Source organism: Sinocyclocheilus rhinocerous, unplaced genomic scaffold (genome assembly GCF_001515625.1).
Source record: "Sinocyclocheilus rhinocerous isolate Xijiao unplaced genomic scaffold, SAMN03320098_v1.1 scaffold1406, whole genome shotgun sequence".
Classification (NCBI taxonomy): Eukaryota; Metazoa; Chordata; class Actinopteri; order Cypriniformes; family Cyprinidae; genus Sinocyclocheilus; species Sinocyclocheilus rhinocerous.
The window spans coordinates 14271-32847 of record NW_015647095.1 but is presented as its reverse complement, the minus strand read 5'-3'; the positions used below and the strand labels follow the sequence as shown (position 1 = coordinate 32847).

At 35.9% G+C, this 18577-nt stretch overlaps 3 protein-coding genes across 7 annotated transcripts in view; 1 reads left to right on the top strand and 2 right to left on the bottom strand.

The window, feature by feature from the left end:
- Positions 1-903, bottom strand: part of LOC107708804 (high mobility group nucleosome-binding domain-containing protein 3-like) — an 8372-nt gene extending 7469 nt beyond the window's left edge. The window contains exon 1 of one of the 2 annotated variants that reach the window (XM_016513117.1): positions 758-903. In XM_016513117.1, the coding sequence (XP_016368603.1) occupies positions 758-772 (15 nt within the window). In that variant the 5' untranslated portion in view covers positions 773-903. The remainder of the gene's footprint in view (positions 1-757) is intronic. The other variant, XM_016513118.1, reaches the window with a different exon arrangement.
- Positions 904-4464: 3561 nt separating this feature from the next.
- Positions 4465-15472, bottom strand: LOC107708802 (lebercilin-like). Of its 4 annotated transcripts, none has more exons than XM_016513111.1 (10): positions 15098-15472; positions 12905-13117; positions 12610-12747; positions 10339-10880; positions 9369-9506; positions 9149-9245; positions 8673-8806; positions 7531-7566; positions 6538-6781; positions 4465-5786 (listed from the first exon to the last, which is right to left on the bottom strand). In XM_016513111.1, exons 2-10 carry the CDS (start codon positions 13107-13109, stop codon positions 4990-4992), a joined length of 2331 nt encoding a protein of 776 aa, XP_016368597.1. In that variant the 5' UTR covers positions 13110-13117; positions 15098-15472; the 3' UTR covers positions 4465-4989. The 4 variants fall into 4 exon arrangements, with proteins under 4 accessions (XP_016368597.1, XP_016368599.1, XP_016368600.1 ...); XM_016513113.1 differs by having other exon boundaries at positions 7540-7566; XM_016513114.1 differs by lacking the exon at positions 7531-7566.
- Positions 15473-16752: 1280 nt separating this feature from the next.
- The window catches only part of LOC107708803 (SH3 domain-binding glutamic acid-rich-like protein 2), a 12475-nt gene continuing 10650 nt past the window's right edge, over positions 16753-18577 (top strand). The window contains exon 1 of the mRNA XM_016513116.1: positions 16753-16940. Coding sequence (XP_016368602.1) covers positions 16896-16940 — 45 coding nt within the window. The 5' untranslated portion in view covers positions 16753-16895. The remainder of the gene's footprint in view (positions 16941-18577) is intronic.

Here is an 18577-nt window from a genome sequence, read left to right as displayed (position 1 = left end):
CATTATTCGACGCCTTCCGATGATGTAGGATGGTGAAGCTCAGTGGACTGTGGGTCAATATCAATAAAGCATCAGTTGAGCATTTTTAAAAATGAAACATACTGTGATGTTAGTATGGTCATTGTTAATCATTTTTTCCCTACGAAGTCCACAGTTCAACAGTGTTTTGTTTTGTCTAACCGCCACAATCGCCTTTATAGGCGAAAAAGAGTTGAGTGTGTCTGAAAAAGCGCTCGGTTACATACGGGTCTGCCGCTCCGCAATGGGGGTGGAGGAAGAGCCTGTCGGTTCAAACATGGCTATACAAAAATAATGAGGACCTCTATCGATCGACGAAAATGAGCTAATAAAAAACGAACATCTCAAAATGGAGGTGAGCGAGTATCGTACGCATTCGGCGAGAGCAGAGCGCTCGGCTTTGATTCTAACCGAGAGCGACTGAAGCATCACCGCAAAGTGACATTCAGCACAAGTGCGCACAAAGTGGCGACTTCACTGCGAAAGAGGCATCGGGTTATTAAACCGCCAACTATCATGGAGGAAATCAGCAAGTGTGACGATGATCGAATGAAGACCGAACGTTCCATTGCTTCTGCAGGATTCCATAATCCAAACCGCGGATTAGGATAGAACGCTTTTAAAAACTTGATCCTCGTTTTACCTGCTCGACGCTGCGTACGTTCTCGTCGTTGAAACGCGAGCCGCTATTTCTTAAAAAAGCAGGGAAAATCAAGATTTTAAATATAAACTAGCTTACCTTCCTCTTGGGCATTTTTACAAAATTTCCTGTCACTTGTCTTATTAAATTAGAAAAGCAGGTATGGACCTGTGAGGTGGGGAAGTGAGTTTAACTACGACCGATCAATATCTAAAACACCTCTGGTAATAACATGTTAATATTATGCAGACCTCAGACTCTACCCTCGTCTTTGTCCATTGGTCAGTTCGGTCCACACTTAACCACCATTCCTCAAAGCGATTGGTCTGCGAGGCAAATATGTTAATATAACGCGCTCAGACATTGGTTCGACTTTAGGAAAGCTCTTCAGCCGCTCAACCTCATTGGTTACGCGCTCTCTGTATGCAAATGACAGCGCTTTGTATTGGATGGGTTTAAAGGTCCGCGTGAGAGGGGGATAAAGCGACGACACACCAATCCACGCTTGACACCGCACGCTCGGCTGTATGGGAAACGTATGCGCGGCCTCAAAAGAAATGCAAGCGTACACTGAAAAAAAGAAATGGTGTCCATTGATGTGCTAAGTAACTCTGCAACGTATCGAATCACAGAATAACATTTACTTATATTAAAGTAACATTTACTTACCTCAGCTGACGTCTCTACTTCAGTATCACTCCTGTTAAATAAGCATGAATGAATTAAGGAAATTAAATGTTGAAACTGGAATATTACAATCTAAAATGTATAAATCTCACAGAAACGTCACAGAGGAGGACACATTTCATCCCAAAATCAAAAGAGAAAATTACCTTAAACCTTAAAATGACTGTAATACACAAGACCAAAAATGTCTTTATTTAAATAAGCATACATTAAAAGTAATACAATAAATACTACCATTATTTAATAAATAATAATAATTAATATATGTGGCAAATATAATATATAAAATAATATATACAGGCCTAAAGGTGCCCAAACTTATAATACAAAGGGCCAAAAATCAAACCTGTCTGAGGGCCATTTTGCATTATATCCAATTATATTATAATAAAAATAAATAATTAAAGAAAAATGTAAATATATTTTTTATTTTAAGGTATTTTAATCAATTTTAGTAATAATTGCTTTTTAACATTTCAATGCAAAAATAAAACAAAAAATGTTAAAACCAAAATATAAACTATAATTGAATATATGCTTCAGTGGCATGTTTTTTTTCTCCTATTTTGCCTGTCCTTGTGTTATGACATAGTGGGCTAAATCAGTTTATCATGGCCAACTTTGGTCCACAGGCCCTGGTTTGGGCATCTCTGATATATGGCAAAACATCTTTATGAATTGTTACATACAGAAATGTGACATTTTCTTGACAGGTGTGTCACAAGATTCACACTATAAACCTATAATAGTCTCATCATTGATATAACTGATTCACACGACAGTCATGTGATTGAGGTTAAATGCACAGAACCATTCGCCCCCAAGCTCACAATAGCATCCCTCCACAATGGCCACATCTCTGCCACGACCTTACAATGGATAACATTCTATAGTAACTTGACAATGGTTAACATTCTACCATGCTTCACAACACACATGTACCTTTGGAAGCTTGCTGCCACTCCAGAGAAGACAATCAGAGGTTTCCTGTTAATGACAGAGGATGTTCATGTAGCAAACATACATTTCTAGGTCACACACGTCTATGGATCTGATTCTGGAGATCACTCCATACACAATGTCATGTGCTGACTAATGGTTATGCGTATTCCAGTGTGTATGATGTTGATGACATCTCTCTTTCAAAAGCTTGTGGAAAGACGTAACAAACACACTTTAACCATAAAAACTGTATTTGAATGATCATCGAGGATCACTATTTCAAAATCTACTAACAGATAACAAACAAAAAACATGCACAAAATCAACCTCAAGCCATTGTAATATCATAAATAATAGAATTTGCTTTCACAATGAACCATTTTAGCGCTACAGTAACATGCTACAGTGCTTTGGAAAACTGATGGATCACCATTAAAAGCATAGCAATTTATAGATCTCAGTCAGTTTGCAGTGAGAATTTCTAGATTATTGCCAGATTTTGTTCTTTTAAAAAAGTTGAGTAATGGTGGCCATGAGATGAAAAGTCTGGGAGTCTTTTGAAAATGAAACATAGTCAAGTATTTGATTCGTGTTTACAGTATATTTCAAATGTAAATCTATCTTTGCTTTAAGTCCATGTATAAATTGTGACATCCCTCATTAAAAAGTCACGATAAGCAACATCAACCACATTATTTCTAGTATTTCACAACAGATGTCTCAGTACTTGAGAAACCCTGAAATATTTGTATAGAGCAAAACATATATTCTAATTACACTAAAAAATTTAACACAACCACTTGAAACATTCTCACAGAAAACCCCGCATTTATAAAAATGAAAACTCATTATGTGAAAGCAGACCAACAAAGACACTGTATTAGCTGAGAATTCAAGTGCAAGTCAAGTTACTTCAGAGTTTTCTGGTTACTAAATGGTTAAAGTAAAAAGGATCATACCGCGCACATAAACAAAAACATATACAGTGGCCCCCAAAAATATGTGTAAACGTACCACACATAGAATCACTGTATTAAATAATAAAATATCAAACCAAGAGCCATTTATCAGCACAAGTTCAATTTTCAAGCAAACATCTTAGAAACAGAAGCTTTAAAAATGTTAAATAGTACAACAAAATCTCAAATTGGGACCGGTTTGTTAGATTTGAGAAAATGCCACTTGGTTAGATATTTTGCTATCTAATGCAAAGAAATTCACACATTTGTAACTGTCCATATTTTTGGGTGTCCTGTATAGATATAATTTGAGTATTTGTCTCATTGTTTCATCTATAAACTACAAACTTTACATTTAACATTTATCTAAAATGAGAGAAGGGGTGAGAGACTAAAAGTGCTGTGTGGGAGAAGACGCAGAGTAGCTCTCTGAGAGGGCAAAGCTCTGTCACACTCATATCAGTACTGAAAGTGCAGAGCTCTTCCTTTCAGACAAACCCATAAACTGAATCTTACACAAGACTATCAGCTAATGCATACCACCCTCTAGCTCTAATTATCACGTTCTTGTAAAATGGTGAGAAAATCCAAATACAACATTAACTTTAACTTCTTTCCATGTGGTATGCAAGGGGGTTTCTCAGCAATAAAAACAACACACAGAGGAAAAGTCCAAAATGACCTGGTCTCCCACACCGATCAAGGGCTCAATGTAAAGTTTTAGTCCTTAAATATTACTTACTCAACATGAAAGTGTTTTATGAATTATTTTTATTAAACAAAATACCTGATTTTTTGCCCCCCACAATTTTCAAAACTTGTAGCCACCAAAACAAAAGCATGACCAGCAAGGTCACTATGTATCAGATTTTTGACAAAAAACAAGTACCTAAATCCCTTTAAGCGTCTCTGATAAACTTCAGAATTTTCCACTGAGGTATAAGTTGTTTAGACGACGTGCAAGTCACAACGGATGTTTTCCCTATTTGACGGGTCGTACATTCTTGATATGAATCACTCTTTTTGATTACATCAGCAAGGGTTAGATTGTCATTCTTAAAGTTTGACTTAAATCATCTATTACACTGTGGTTCCTTAAAAGTTACTTGCCTACAGGTGACATTTTTTACATTTAGGGCCAGATTTGCTAAAAGCTTGCGCCAGCGCAAACCCTCAGTTGGTGTAAAAAAAAACTACTGTGAAGTATATGCATTTGTAGGAATCTCCATTTCAGATGCAAAATTTATAGGAGGGGAGTATTTAAATATATCATACAATGCGATTTCTTAAGGTTTGCGGTAGTCAGTTTACCACTATTTGCCACCAATTAACACATTTTGCATTTGACATGGCAGCCATAGTTGCTAACTGGCGCAGCTCTTGGTAGATTACTTTGGTCATTATGGATCTGGATGCGTCGGTGTTCTTTAATTTGCGCATTGTCAGTTGCTCATCCACAGAACTTTCCACTCCCTTCCGTGCTTTTACAGCCTTTAGTGTGTAGCGAGTGTTAATATTGGACCCTTTACAAACCGAACCATGAAAAAAGTAATCACTGAAAAAGTCTTCCTCTGTGATTTTGCCGGAAGTGTTCGAAAACAGAGGCATATTAGCAAACTAAGCATTGTTTAATCAGCGATTACTTCATAAGGGAGCTCAGAACAAAATATCAGACGTTTCTGGATTCTTTCCTTGTGTTTTCAAAAAACTGATTCTTTCGTATTGGCTATAAAAGCCCCCTATTCAGAGTGTGACTTCTTCTATGTCATCATCAAATGACGTAATGGCCCTGACCGCGGGTCGGCTCTCAGAGACATGCAGAGTGCTCCTATTGTTGGGGAGAGAACTGATGTTTAGTCCATTCGGTGTGTCTATGTCCCTCCTGCGTCCACCCACTGGTCCTGATGGGAACTGGCTTGTTAGAGGGGGGCTTAGGATCTCCATCCTGCTGGATGGATCTGAAGGAGGTGGTGTGGCTGAGGCACCAAAAAGCTGCTGCATGAGGTTGGACTTCCTTTCTTTGACCAGGCCACCCAGATCCAGCCCTTCATCTAGTTCTCGAGGTGGCTGATTTGCATTGCGTGCACCTAAACCAGCACGGGGGGCAGATTTACCAAAAGAAGGGGCGTAGCTGCCAAACGCAAGATCAATATCCTCACTTGGTGCATGTGATCGGAGACCACCCGCTCTTCTCCCACTCGCCAATGTGTTTGTGTTCTCTTCTGGTTCTGTGAATTTGAAAATACCGTTGTGGTTCCGTTGCTCGGACAACCGTGGAGGAGAGCGGAGACTTCCTGTGTCATCGGAAAAGAAGTCCGAGTCCTGACCTTGAGTCTGCATGTCGATCTCACGCATCTTAGCCAGTAGCTGCTCTTTGTGCTGACATTCTTCTTCTGCACTCTCTTGACTGACAGCCTGGATCTCCAGATTTCTTGCTTTAAGTTGTTCCTCTTCCAGTTCACGCTGCTTCCTGCTCTCTTCCTCCTTTTGAGATATAGACAGGCCAATCCTCTTCCAATCTTCTTCCTTTCTGTCCAGGCCTATTTAAAAGAAACAGAATTACTGTAGATGCAAACATGCATTTCAACAAGTTCACTACTGTTCAAAAGTTTGGGGTCGGTACCAATAATACTTTTATTCAGCAAGGATGCATTCAACTGATCAAAAATGTCAGTAAAGACTTTTACATTGTTACAAAAAAAGTATTTATATTAAATTTTATTTTTGCAATTTCTATTCATCAAAGAATCCTGGAAAAAATGTATCACTGTTTCTACAAAAATATGAAGCAGCACAACTGTTTTCAACATTAACAATATTAAGAAATGTTTCTTGAGCACCAAATTAGCATGTTATAATGATTTCTGAAGGATCATGAGACAATGAAGACTGGAGTAATGGCTACTGAAAATTCAGCTTTACAATCACAGGAATAAATTATATTTTAAAATATACTAAAATAAAAAATAGTTATTTAAAATTGTAATAATATTTTGCAATATTACTGTTTTTACTGTCTTTTGATTAAATATATGCAGTCTTGGTGAGAATAAGCAACTTTTGAACTGTTGTGTACATTAAATATTTGACAAACATCCATCATATACATCTGTACATGATTGAAAACTTTAGTTATTTGAGCTTCTTTTTTAGTTATACTATTTTAACTATATTTTAGCTAACAGTATTTAATTTACTCAAATTGTTATGTTAATTATATAATTTATTTGTGTATGTCCATTTGACTGACTGAGACAGCAGGATGGCATCTATGACCAGTTACTTTCCTACCTCTTTTTCCCTTTGAGTTCTTCTCATTTGAGCTCTGCTGTTGATCTAGTCTTTGCCTCTCCTTGTCTTTCAGCAGCTCCATTTTTCTTTCTCTGTCATGCATTGCCTCTTCTTCTCTCTCCTTCTCCCTTGTTCGTACCATCTCAGATTCCATGTCTCTTTCTTTCTCCCTTTCCCTCCAAAACTCTTGAATCTTCCATTCTTTTGTTTCTCTTGGTCTCTGCTCCCTGCCTTGCTGATCCTGCTGATATATTATTGAAGAAAATGGATGACAAACAAAGGACTGGAATAGAGTAAAACACAAAGTTCATAATTTCCGCAAAGTTTGCTCAATGAAATATTATTTTAGTCTGTACAATAATGAAAATTGTCAGCATTTTCTCATCCTCATGATGTTTAAATTTGGCAGGTCGTAATCAGTTAAAAGACACAAGAACTAATGACATTTGGCATCACTGATGTCAAAACTGATGCAACGTATTTGAAAATATATCAAGAGCAGCTGTTGCAGAGAATATAGTATACTTGATGCTCTATGGTGTATTTTTTTTGTTTGTTTGTTTTTGCCATTTTTGGAGTTTGACCACCACTGATCACAAATTACAATATAAACATTCTGTGCAACTTCTCCTTTTTTGTGTTCCACAGAAATAAGAAGTCATCAGTCTTAAATGAATTGAAGGTGAGTAAATGATGATAGAATTTTCATTTTAGACTTTTAATCTAGACAAAACAAGTATGTCTCCCAGAACTGCTCTTGAAACCTGACCTGAGATCATTCTTAATTCAGAAATATTATTATTATTATGTATCATGGACACTCATGCTGTAAAACAAATCAGCCAGGTTACTAGTGCTCTTCTATTGAGACTATTTGGCAGAGTTTAAGAGGTTAGCACTTCATACAGCAATGCAATGCCAGAATATGAACTACAGTCTATTCTATTGTGTGCTGCATGCTGGGATACAGAAGGACAGACATTCAAGGCCAACCTTTTTTACCCTGTGATTCACTGTAGGCTTTTGAACCTGAAAGTCAATAATTAAAAATTACTCAGATTAATTAACAAGGAAATTCACGGGTATGTGAGCTGACTAAAAGGATCGATAGGTGATAAAACAGAATGAGAAAGGATGTAAATTAAGCAATAACGAGCAAAATCAATCTATTAACAAAAGAATAACTACAAATATAACAGTATCAAAAAATGAAAGATGATGAAACACAAATAAATATATTCTTTTCTCATGAGTTATAAAATTTGAGAGACATTTTATTGTGTGCTGAGGTTTCTAGCTCAATATGCAGAAATTATGTGCTGTGTTCCAAAACCTAGTGACGCGTTTCAGAAAGGTGGGGCATAGAGGAGAAACAATAATGTACAGTATGTGGAAAATAATGTGTTTTTTTAACCTTAAACCGCATAAACACATTTCATTACACCAAATACACAAAATAATGTTCTTTTTAGCAGCATCATATGACCCCTTTAAAGCGTCACATGATTGTTCAATGACAAGAGATTCTAAAAGATTATTTAAGCCAAAAACTAAGGCATCATTATACTGTATGTATCCTTCACAGAAAAAAATACTGTGAAGTTCAATGAGCTCAGAAAAGAAATAATTAATTAATTAATTAATTTAAAAAAAATCCAAGATTGCAGACAGATTTGTCGATAATAAACATTACATACAAATAAATTAAATAAATTATTCACAGGTTAAAAATATTTATTTATATCTATTTATTATTTAGCATTCATTCAATATATATATATATATATATATATATATAAAATGTTAATTAATAATAGTTGCAAATGAAAAATTTATTACTTAACCCAATATCTGTGTGTGATGTACTTTCATTCTCACTATTCAAAATCTAATGAAATCTCCTAAATGGAGTGCTATTTGCGAGTTGCTATCGAAGACAACAAGCAGCTCACTAGATTTTTAAACAAAGCTATATAGAACATTGGTCTAATTACAGTAATGACATCACAAACTGAAGCTAATCGCAATTTCATGAACTACAGTTCTCTTATGTTTAATAAATAAATAAGATTCAGAAAATGAAATCCAAAAAGACATGTAATTTATAAGATCTCTACTGAGCAGATTATACATGCCTTCAGAGAGAGGTAATCATCGGTCTGGTCGTCAGGTGGGAGTTCGTTGGTAAGAGCTGGAGGCGGCGATGGGAAGTCCAATGAGGACGCCCTGTCCTCTGTCTGTACTGATTTAGTGCTGGTTGTATTGGAGACTTCAATACATATACAAACACAAACATGTGGCAAAATACATAGGTTACAGGCACACAGATATACATAATGTAATACTCCACCCTTTAGAGCCCCTACAATATCTCTTCAAACACTCTGATTGTTATATGAATGTCAAAGTGATATATCTAATCCACAGAACCACTGTAATTAAAGCTGGAGTCACTAGTGAATCTCACGAGAATATAATCACCATAGGAAGATGTTTGTTGTGGAGTCATTACCTGTCTGCTAATAATAATTATGAACCCAATGTTTAAGTGTGTAAGAAAGCCCTGGGAGGAAGGTGCCTAGTACAGCTGTGTAATGGGACTTAGATCTACCTTTTCGCTTGCTGACATTCTCAGCTTCTTTTCTGGAAGAAGCTTTCAGCATCCTGTTAGCATAGATGTTCCGAGCATCCAGCTCCTTTTCTTTCTCCTGATATAAGAAGATGCAAAAAATTAATTAACCTATGACATAATGGATTTGTGATTAAAAGAATAAAAATTTAACTAAAATCTGCATATGATTTGTGGGTGTTTTATGTAAAGTATTTGGTACCTTTAGTTTAGTGCAAAGCCTCTCCATTTCCTCCTGTAGTGCTTTAACTTCCTGTTGTGCATCATGAGTTCTCTTCCTCTCATTAGCTAGCTGCCTCTGAAAGCTCCCACTACTCAGCTCCATGTTCTTCTCCAATTCCTGATGACGCATTACATACATTACACACACAGAGTCATAAAAAAACAAAAACAAACACATATTGACTGCATGATGAAGGATGAAGTCATTATAATCAACTGTAGCCCCTAAAAGAAAGTTAACTTCCTCTGGTAACAGCTGTATGCATATTATTGGCTCAAACTCATTTATCCAACAATATAAGAATGGTAAAAGTAAACGTATAAAGAAAATAAGAAGGTTTGCACAAGAAGGATATCACTTATCTTATGGAAAGACATTATTTTAAGGCGCACACAAAAAATTATAGACTTATAAATTTAAATCAAAGGTGTAAATGTTATATTTAGATTTTAAAAGTGAAATGCATTATTAATATTTATTTTATTATTATTATTAAATTCATAATTATTTCAATTAATTATAATAAAATTATAATTTAAAAAAATATATAATTTATTATTATTCATTTCAGACATATAAATAAGAATTCTATAAAGTTTAAAGTTTTCTTTAAAGTTTTAATAAAGTTTATTTTAATAAAATAAAGTTTTCTTTAAAAAGAAAAAATATATATACATTATAATTATACAAGAAACCATAAATTCATAAACACTTCTGGAAATTATGACATACATGGTCAAATATCCCTTTTTTTAGCCAGTGGATAATTTGACCTTTGGAACAAGTTTGAAAAGTTGACAAGCAGAATTCCCAACCAACTGTATAAGATTGCAAGGCATAAAAATGCATAGACATGATCAAAACGTAAGATATAGTGCTAGCTCAACAAGTGACAGTTTGCCCTGGGACAGTGGGCCATACTTATTGTTGATTGATTGTAATTTTTTACCTTCACTCTGCGTTCACTTTCTTGCAATTTGCCTTGAGTGTACGTTAGTTTTCGTGAGAGTTCCTCCCTTTCTCCAAGATTCTGGTCATCTGCGAGTTGCTGCAGTTTCTGCAGCTGGCTACGACAGCGCTGGAGCTGGGCGTCCGTTTCCCTGAGGCTGCGCTCAGCTGTGCGCTGGTTCTCTTGACTGCGTCTCAGCCTCTCACGCAGTACATGAGTCTCATTGTTGTGACGAGACAACAGCTGCGAGATCTCGCTCTCTGTGTCATTGTAGCGATGCAGAGCTTTCTCTTGCCGCAGCTGCATCTGTCGCAGTAAACGGTTCTCACGCTGCAACTCGTCTGCATGCAGCCTCAGCTCAGACAAAGCGTTCTTCAACTCGTTGATCTTTAGCAGACGTGCTGACAGCATGCGTTTGGTGACCGGGTCCACTTCTTTGGATGGAGCGTCTTTACTCAAAGTTTGGGATCGGATGCCTCCTGACCGCTGCTGAGGATGATGGGAGTGGGGTGGGAGACGGCGTGACACACCTTTACGTACACCTGAAAGGAACAACCAATATAAGTACAAATAAGTAATTAAATAAAGAATAAAATAAAGAATATTAAAAAAATACATAAAAAAAGAAAAATATGTGCAGCTACAACCACATATAGGAATACAAAAAATATATATATATATATATATATACACATACATACATACATATATATGAGACTTATATAAGAGAAATATATATAAAACGTGTGTTATTTATTTTTGTAATGGCAAAGCTAAAATTTCAGCCTTTAGTGTCACATGGTCTTTCGGAAATCATTCAAATATTTATTTTGTGCTCAAGAAACATATCTTTTTATTTCCAGTGTTGAAATCTGTTGAGCTGCTTAATATTTGGTGTAAACACAAAAATTGCATATTTTTCAGGATTATTTGATGAATAGAAATGTCAAAAGAACATCATTTATTTGTAACAATGTAAAAGTCTTTATTGTCACTTTTGATCAATTTAATGCAACCTTGCTGAACAAAAGTATTAATAAAAAAAAACAAAAAAAACATGATAGTTTTCCATTCACGTGACACTTGATGCTAAATGTCTCTTGTGCAATCTGCTGGTCATTATTGGTACTACAGAACACAACAGTTATTCTCTAATTAAACGATGCTTTAGTCAATTTAAAGGTTGATATCCACATTATATTTTGCTTCAAATAACAAAAAAATAATAATAAATAAATAAATAAAAAATAATAATTAAATAAAAAATATAGATGTGAAATTACATTTTGCACAAAGAAACTGAAACCTATTTTTAGGATCATTAGGATGTGTTGCATCATTACATTATTTTTATGGCAATTAAGCACATCTACATCTAAATTATATTATTTTTCAATTATATTATTTTATTTTATTTTAAAAATCTGTTATTTGTGAAGCATTATGGTATTAAAATCGTTCTGGAAATGTGCTTAACTGTGATATATTGTTATAAGGTAAAAATCTTGGTCCTCAAAATTGGCTTTATATTGTTTAAGCAAAATATAATTTATTATATCTTTTAGTTTTTGGAGTGAAATGTGACCTGGCCATGTCCTTCACAGGTTTCGTGAGATATATACACCAAGGACTCATTTATATGATTGCACAACTGAGTATCTTTTGAGTGAGAAAATAACACTGCCGCCCATCCCTCAGATCCTGGGTTGAATCACAGTAATCAAAGAGTCTCAAGAAACATGATTGGCCACAACAACAAAAAAATTAATTGGCCATGCCCAATCACCACAGGATTCAGTTGCTGATGGCCTTGATCATCATGTTAATTACATTATACCTGTAATTGGTGGATAAGAGGAGACATCTGACTAATTTTATGTGATTTAGAAGATGTACACAAATGATTTGACCTTCTGAATTGCAGATGAATTTGTTCCATTATGATGTGTGAAAAGGAGAAGTAAACAAGATTTTACATAAATATTGTACAGTGCTGAAGTTATATGTACTCAACAAGTTTGTTCAAATTGTGATGATCATGTTAAGAAGTTCACATGATCAGTGTTACAAATGTACTTATAAGATTAGTGACCTAGATATTGTGCAGAATCTTAAATATTTATTCATCATTGTACATCAAAAAGTTTCTTTTTAATTTTTCGAAATTTCTTAAAAGTCCTGTTTATTTATAGGTTTGCGTTAGATTTTTTTACATAGATTTTCAACATGATTTTTCAGACTTGTATGTTTACATATAACGTGTGCACATACCTGCTCGATGTAAGGGGCTGCTGGACACTCTCCTAGACCTCCCTCTTCTTTGTGGAGATGGAGAGGCTGACGGCGAGAGAGACCGATCTGAGTGTGAGACGTTTTCATAATCATCCGAGTAGAAAGAGGGACTGCTCTCTCCATCTGAACACCGATCCCGGTCTGGGTCTAAAGGGGCTGCTGGACACTCTCCTAGACCTCCCTCTTCTTTGTGGAAATGGAGAGGCTGACGGCGAGAGAGACCGATCTGAGTGTGAGATGTTTTCATAATCATCCGAGTAGAAAGAGGGACTGCTCTCTCCATCTGAACACCGATCCCGGTCTGGGTCTCCGGCCGGCTCTCGCGTTCTGGTTCGTGCATGATCCCCAACCGAGCTTTCAATGTCTTTCCGGTATTTCTCCTGTTTTCCAGATCGAAAAGGAGATTCCGAGATCTTCCCGTCACTATGGTGAGACAATCGGCTGTGCTCTGATTCCTGATTATCCCCATGCAAGTCCATGTCTCTCCCTGCAATACAGTTCACAATGATCGAGACAGATCAGACTGAGACTGGACTGAATATGTGCTTCACTCACAATTAATAAGCAGCACACACACATCCAAACACACAAATCAGAAAAGGAATGATTGCTACGGCACGGTATGTTTGCAAATTAGATCGTGTGTGAGCCTTCAGCGAATCGTGACATAAAACCAGACACTAAACACTCAAGCTGTCTGAGAGGCTTCATCAAGTCTGCATCAAGCCACTGTCATGTTTGTTGCTCATTAACAAAAGTGACGTGTTATTAATTCTCATCTAGCAATGTGGCTGGGGATACAGTGTCCAGCCACTAACACATATAAAGTATTCAGCCATAAAATTACGTACATTACTATTATTTAGTCACAACTGAGCAAGTCTCGAACACTAAGCCATTTAGACTGCATATTCAACTTGTATTATGTTCTAACCAGACACTGTCTTATCAAATCAGGGCATATAGTGTGTTTGTGAAGTGCAATAGTTGATAAAGATCAGAAGTACAAATAAGGAATCACCAAGTGTCACAAAGAACAAAAAACAATAAAGCTGGATAAAAGACAAAAATGAGCTACAGGTGATTGGTTGTATCCTCATAAAAATTTATTTATGACCCGTTTGTAAGGCTACTGGCAAGTCCTCCTCTTTCTGTCCCTGAACCTGCAGAATCCTGATATCCTCTCTGGTCACCGTCACCATGGAGATTGAGTCTGCCCTTTTGTAAGTGGCCAATAATATCATTCATTCCTTAATGGCATGCTAAACACATTCAGTTACTGCCTGACCTTTCACCTCCCTCTTTTTTGGTAAAATGTTTATTAAGACACCCATTATGAAGTGCCATAAATCTAAATTTTTGCAAAAAGAAACAAATTCTTTAAAGTTAGGATCAAATATTTAAAGTTAATATTCAAATATCGGAATTAAGGAAATCTTGAGTTATATGAGGCCTTCCCCAAATAAATATCAGCCCTATTTGCTACCTGCAGGTACAGACCTATTTAAAATATACTACTACTAACAATAATAATAATAATAATAATAAACAAATTATAATAAATTAGATTTTCATTCATGTCAGTGCCGATAGGTTTGCGGGCAGCATGCCGGCATACAGTGCTGTTGCGCTATGGGTGTCCCGAGTTCGAATCCCGACACAAGAACCTTTCCCGATCCCGCCCCACAATCTCTTTCCCGCTTCTCTTCTTGTCAGTTCTGATCTGCCCTATTATAATAAAAGCAAAAATGCCAAAAATCTAATAAAATAAAGATCTGCATTCATTAGTAATTGAAATCCATTTTTTCTGCCAAGTACCTGTCTTGCCTTTAGGTAAGGAATCTTATGCAAATGTAAAACTGATACAATACCACAGAAGTTAAGAGAGTTTTCTACGTATACAGTCTAATGATAAAACTTTTTATATTGCCAATGAGGAGCCCATTGTGTTTTGGATATACTGTATATGACATGCTGGCATCAAGAACTGAAACCATCTGCACTTGACGCGCCAGTTTGAATGGCCTTAGTAACCATAACAGCAACAAATGTCAATCAGTTTGGTTGATATTCCTATATAAAATTGACTTATATTCCGAAATATATAAAATAATATTGTGATGAACTTACAATAATGGAGTTATTATAGTTGCTGTTGCCAAATATCATAACAAACGAGATTTTCAAAGGCAGAATTGTAAGTCATATAACAATATAACAGTAAGTCCAACTACAGGTGTCCTTAAACAATAAAAAAAAAGCGGTCGTGTCTTCGTTTAAAACAAAACAATGTAAGGCTGTATCTTAATACGTGTATGTATATCTTAAGAAGCTGCTAGTGTTTCTTGTTTACAACCTGATTGTTCGTATTGTGTTCATGACAAAAGTTACAAAAGCAATAGCAAACGCTGTACGTACACTGCTGCAACAACGCGCGTGAAATCAATTTAAAAGTAACGTTACTTACCAGTTTCTTACCCTTCTAAGTATCCATATCTATACAGTCAGTTTCTTCATAACGTGGCTCGATTAACGGCTCGCAAACTCGCTAGCCAGCTACATGAGCTAGCTGGGATTATATCGTGCAACTAGGACAACACTCTACTGTAGAGACGACGCCAAACGATTAGCAAAACCTTATTCGATACGGTAAACAGAGGGCGAAGGCGGTTGTTTTGGTCGTCTGTCCTTTAATCAAACAGCATCTGAGGTCGATTATGGCGGAGATTGTAGCTTTTGAAGAGGAATATGTGCTTTACTGAAGGAGTTGGTGAAATCTCTGAATCCGCGCCTCGCCTTCTGCTACCGGTGTCATAGTGACGCTTCGCCATGGCAACGTGCGCGCCCCTGTCCGTCACCACTTGTTGAGCACGGCTGATGTTACACTGACAGACAGGCGTCAGGCGTCGGTAATGCTTTAAAAGGAGCAAAACCCCGTCAGAAAGATATTAAAAGAGTCTGACTGATGTTACTATGATAACACTTAGTGATGATAACACTCACATGATAGATAAATTATAGATGGTTAAAATATCTATTTTCAATAGAAACAATGCTAAATGAAAATGATAAATATCTAAATAAAATCCAAATAATAAAATTTGAGTCCCATTAAAATATATTTTTGTCTTCACAGTAAGAACAAACATGCAAATGACCAAATAAATACCATGTAAATATAATAATAAATACAATTTATTTTTTTTAAAACTTGGAAAATTAGCAAAAGAAAGCCACAACCACAAGTGTCTCGTTGATTTAAAATATTTTTAATAAAATCAAATTAAAGATGGAAGAAGGCATGTTGGTGGTCCTATACCGTTCTTGTAATATTTATAAGTTTCAATGTTTTAAGAACATTTGGACATGGTGGAATGACCTGCCCAACTCAATCCGAGCAGCTGAGTCCTTAGCCATCTTCAAGAATCGACTAAAAACACATCTCTTCCATCTATTTATTTACTAACTGCTTGTTTTCTTTTTAAAAAACTAACACTATAGCTCCTCTAATCTTTTTGTATTCTATCTATTTGTTTTCTTTTTATTTATTATAGGCTACAATTAACAAAAGCAAAATAGGCCTCTAACACTAGCTTGCTCTATTTTTTTTCTATTCTATCTGTTTTCTTTTTATTATATGATTTTTTAAAAACTTGCTACGTGTACTGCATTAAGCTAACTGAGACTTGTATATCATTGCTCTTTTGTTGATTTTGATTGCTTCCATTGTCCTCATTTGTAAGTCGCTTTGGATAAAAGCGTCTGCTAAATGTCTAAATGTAAATGTAATCTACACATACGCATAATGGCAACAATGTTTTTCCTATATTTTATTATATTCAGTAGTTTGCCATTTCATTTCATTATGATAACACTTCGCAGCAACATCCTAACTATGGCAGTAATATATTTGCTTGAGAGGAGGACTTACGTAGCTTTTCAGGTATTTGACCTATTATAATCGAATACATTATAATAAAACAAGGATAGCCTTCGGTTTTGTGGTAGGAGATGGAAACTACATTTCCCATGATTCACGTCTTGAGCTGGAGCCAGAGGATAAGCGCTGCGAGTCTCTCGCGCTCTCGAGTGAAGTGCACTGATGGAGCACGAGCGGCTTTATTATAGAACACCGGGCGCGCGCACTCACTTTAATTTCAAAGGGTGGCGTTGACGTCACCGCAGGTCCAAAGAAGTCTATAGAAAGGGAGAGCGCAACATTTCCCAGCCTTCATTCTTCCGAGACAGGGCAAGTGAGGATTACGATGGTCATCAGAGTGTATATCGCGTCCTCCTCCGGGTCTGTCGCGGTGAGTAACATGTTTACATCGCGCATTTCAGAGTTGCGTGTTGTAAAACTGGAGACTACCGGGAATGACACCAAACGACAGCTAATTTTTATTCTGTGATCTACAATTTTATAATCTATTCTATATATTAAATATGTTAAATAGATGTAAGAATGTCTTGCATAGATTTATATGAATAACTTAGCTTCATGATACATTTATGGCACTCAGTAAGGTTTTTATGTGCACGCGAGTTATATATGAATATGTCAATAAGAGTGTCTTTATTTTCAAGTAAGCCCGGGCCACTTCATGAACTTAACCCATCCTGGAAAACCCACCCTCTCTTTCAGGCGATACCATGGTACAGTGACTGATTCAAATAGCAATATATGGTACCTTTAATAGCCTATAAACCATTAATCAATTATCCATGCTCGTGGTATTTACATGCCACTCCAAGAATAATTTTCCCAAAAAAAACACATGGTATTACCATGATTTCAGGGTATAACTGTGGTACGTTTTGGTATTTTACATTTACATTACATTTTGGTGCCAAGTGCACCTACCTGTAAAACTGGGGCTGTTTTCAAGCCACACATTGCAGAACATTCTGGGTAGATATGACTTATTGTGACTCTAAAATGTATTAGTTACATAACCACTGCCAAACTCAGTTCTGATCTATATATTCAGAAACGATTTCTATCAAATGCTTTTCAGTGGTTATGGTTTATGCGGTATTTGAGATAATCCAAGCTGTTGTCCACCTCGGCGCACTGCAAACAGCCATAAAGCTTAGAGGTTGGACAAAGTGCACGTTTACAGTAAAAGCCAACCCCACTGCCAACTCCAATGCCACAATCACTGGCGTGCAGATCAGCTCGGTTTTAATCGCTCTGTTTTACAGCCTGCAGGGAAAGCACAAGAAATGTCCTGATGCATTCAGAGCTGGGATTATATTTCAGCCTTTTAACAGGCTGGTCCTGTGACATTGATTTTTAGTTCTTTAAATGAGGAGATTAGTGGTCGACCGATATTGTTTTTTTGACTGCCGATATCTTGGAAAGCAGGGTGGCCGATGGCCGATATAAAGCCGATATACTTTTATTTATTTTATTTAATATTTAAGAAATTTGAAATCATTTGAAAATGGATTAAAAAAATAAATGTGTAAAATAAACATGCTTATACTTTAAAATACAAAGTAAATACAAAGTATTTTCACAAATAAATATTTAATAAAAACATAATTAAAAAGTAAGTAAACACTGTAACCAACAGGGCACTCAGTATTCTGGGAAGTTTGTGTGCATTGGAAATCACATTTTATTTATTTTAATTAATATTTAAGAAATTTGAAATCATTTGAAAATGGATTAAAAAAATAAATGTGTAAAATAAACATGCTTATACTTTAAAATACAAAGTAAATACAAAGTATTTTCACAAATAAATATTTAATAAAAACATAATTAAAAAGTAAGTAAACACTGTAACCAACAGGGCACTCAGTATTCTGGGAAGTTTGTGTGCATTGGAAATCACATTTTTTCAAATAAAGCCAAGGTAACACTCATTTTACATACAGCACACAGTAAAAATGACATGAATATGACAGTGGGCAAAAGCATGAAGCGCAGCATAATTTGAAA